The 3,269-nt window shown below is 33.4% G+C and overlaps 1 protein-coding gene across 1 annotated transcript in view; it reads left to right on the top strand.

The window, feature by feature from the left end:
* nkx2.9 (NK2 transcription factor related, locus 9 (Drosophila)) overlaps positions 1-1,730 on the top strand; it is a 2,477-nt gene extending 747 nt beyond the window's left edge. The window contains exon 2 of the mRNA XM_058057355.2: positions 1,168-1,730. Within this exon, the coding sequence (XP_057913338.2) occupies positions 1,168-1,730 (563 nt within the window). The remainder of the gene's footprint in view (positions 1-1,167) is intronic.
* Positions 1,731-3,269: the final 1,539 nt, after the last annotated feature.

Raw genomic sequence — 3,269 nt, 5'->3', positions numbered from 1 at the left:
TTTAATTTATTGGTTTATTTTACAATTTTGGATGGATTTTTTGTTTAATTTTATTTCTGTAATGTGCCAAATACCCCATAGGTCACAGTATGAACAGAAAAAAATTATAATTTTAGTCTTTATTTGTATTGTATTATATTGTAGGACGTCTACTTCATGAGAATAGGCTCTTTTACTATGTCATATTTTACTATATTAAATTACTGATTTTTCTTACTATAGTTTTATTTTGCTCAAGTGACAAATTGACAATTTTATGATACATTAGTATTATTTTATTATATTACATTGACCTCTATTTATTTTATTTTATTATTTTACATTGAATTCATTTGGTTAAATATTGATTTTGTGTTTGTTTTTGATGGCAGAGTATGTTTTATTGATACTGTTTTTTAAAAAACATTATTATTATTTTTTATTATTCATACTGTTTTTTAATTATTATTTTTTTATTTTTTTATTGATACTGTTTTTTGAAAATATATATTATTTTTTATTGTGTTATTACATGACTGAGTCTATTTCCTCAAGGTTTCAAGGTTTCCTCACTGTTTTAAAATATATATATATTCTTTTTTATTTTATTTTTTTATTGATACTGTTTTTAAATATATATATATTCTTTTTTTTTTTTATTGATACTGTTTTTAAAAATATATATATATATTTTATTTTGTAATTTTTTATTGATACTGTTTTTAAAAATATATTTATTTTTTTTATTGATACTGTTTTTAAAAAATATATATATAATTTTTTTATTTTGTAATTTTTTATTGATACTGTTTTTAAAAAAATATAATTTTTTTTTATTTTTTATTGATACTGTTTTTAAAAAATATATATTTTTTTTATTTTTTATTGATACTGTTTTTAAAAAAAATATATATATATATTTTTATTGATACTGTTTTAAAAAATATATATAATTTTTTTATTTTGTAATTTTTTATTGATACTGTTTTTTAAAAAAAATATATACAATTTTTTTATTTTTGATTATTTCATTGACACTGTTTTTAAAAAAAAAAAATATATATATATATATATATTTTTTAATTGATACTGTTTTGTAAAAGTATTATTACATGGCTGAGTCTATTTCCTCAAGGTTATATTAGGTATTATAATTATTTGACTGTAGTTGACTTGTACTTCTTGCAGCCTGGGACGAAGGCTGCAGCCTGGAGGCCTCGCCGGACTCCACCAAACCGGACGACTCCTCAGCCGAACCCGAGCTTTCAGATCCGGCGAAGAAGGGCAAAAAGCGCCGGGTGCTTTTCTCCAAGGCCCAAACCTTGGAACTGGAGAGGCGCTTCCGCCAGCAGCGCTACCTATCCGGCCCGGAGAGGGAACAGCTGGCCCGAATCCTCAGCCTGACCCCGACTCAAGTCAAGATCTGGTTCCAGAACCACCGCTACAAAATGAAAAGGGGTCGCACGGAAGGGGCGTTGCTGGACCTGGAGATGCTGCATCCTCCGGTGTTGCGCCGGGTCGTCGTGCCGGTTCTGGTTCGGGACGGGAAACCCTTCCACGCCTGCTTGGAGAGATCCGGCGGGGCCACGCACCCTCAGGCGATTCACTTCCCTCTTTCCTACCAGTCACTCCAACAACCTCCGTGCGTCGCTCTTCCGCCCCGGTACCAGCACTTTCACAACCCGGCACCCTCCAGGTTGGCTTGGACGGACTTTTGGAGCGACTCGGTTCAGTTTGCTTCGTTTAAGTGAAGTCGATCGTTCGCGAACTGCCTGCAAACATGCAACTTATAGCTTGTAGGAAAAAAAAATTATTTGCACATTTTTTTTTTTTTTTGCATATTCTTGTATGTTTTTGTAGAATTTAGATTTTTATATTTTATCTGTTCAATATTTTATAATATTGCGCACAGCTTTTTACAGAATCAGGTGCAAAGAAACATGTTCTTGAAAGTGTATTTTTCTTTTGTGAAGGAAAACATAAATAAAATATTTAGTAAATTCACATTTCCGGTCAAATGCTTTAATGAATTATGTGTTATGATTTTATTTATTTTTTTTTTATGACTTTTTAAATAGTTTATCCATTGTGGGTTTATCCATACTGCGGTCTTTTCTGATGTTAAGAAGTCATTCTGCGGCTAAAAGCTGAGCAAACACGCTTCGAAAAAGAGGCTGCGGCTTTGCTTTAAGCATGAGAATAGTCGGTAAACACCCCCCCCACACCCCCCCCCCCCCGGGGGTAGACGCCGCCCATCCTAACCCCCGAGATGCAGGCGATGTTCCTCGCCGTCAAAGTCAGACACTTTCATTTTTAAAGAAGCTACCTCACGATCAAAAACTGTGACAAAAACCGACTGTCAAAGATCCTCTATTCTAAACAGGAGCACACTAGTGTTGTGTTTGTACATTTATCATATCCTGCATGGAGGATCTTGGAGAAAGCGACACTTTTGTCATATTAAGGAGCTTAGACCAACATCTGAAATCCTGTGGACTATCCTAATACAATGGTGGAGTAGCTTTCATTTATGGTTCTTGGACTGGTATTCTTAAAAAACGGCAAAGGACTCCCATCAGAAATTGTATCTGACTGCTGTTTTTAAAGGAACTACTGCAAAAAAAGCACTAGCACTCCTGCTCTATAGAGGATCTTTGACTAAATTCTTACTCTATTATAGCAGTAGGGTCCTTAAAAGCAGCTGAGTAGTCCATAGAGGATCTTGGACCATGATTTTAGCAACCGGTCCTTAAAAACAGTAGTAGTTTTGCTGTATAGAGGATCTTTGACAAGAAATGTATGAAATCAGACAAAAACAGCTGATTAAAGCTATCATGCATTGTTGAGGATCTTGGACTACCCTTTTTTGGAGTAGGTCTTTAAAAACAGCTGAGTAGTTTTTCGTAGGAGGATCTTGGACTACCTTTTTTGGAGTAGGTCTTTAAAAACAGCAAAGTAGTTTTTTCATATAGAGGATCTTTGACAAGAAATGTATGAAATCAGACAAAAACAGCTGATTAAAGCTATCATGCATTGTTGAGGATCTTGGACTTCCCTTTTTTGAAGTAGGTCTTTAGAAAAAAGCTAAGTATTTTTTTCGTATAGAGGATCTTTGACAAGAAATGTATGAAATCAGACAAAAACAGCTGATTAAAGACATCATGCATTGTTGAGGATCTTGGACTTCCCTTTTTTGGAGTAGGTCTTTAAAAACAGCTAAGTAGTTTTTCGTATAGAGGATCTTTGACAAGAAATGTATGAAATCAGACAAAAACAGGTGATTAAACCCA

The sequence above is a fragment of the Doryrhamphus excisus genome, linkage group LG19, assembly GCF_037039965.1.
Source record: "Doryrhamphus excisus strain RoL-2023G ecotype Guam linkage group LG19, RoL_Dexc_Guam_v1.1, whole genome shotgun sequence".
Lineage (NCBI taxonomy): Eukaryota > Metazoa > Chordata > Actinopteri > Syngnathiformes > Syngnathidae > Doryrhamphus > Doryrhamphus excisus.
This window is presented reverse-complemented; position numbering and strand designations above follow the sequence as displayed.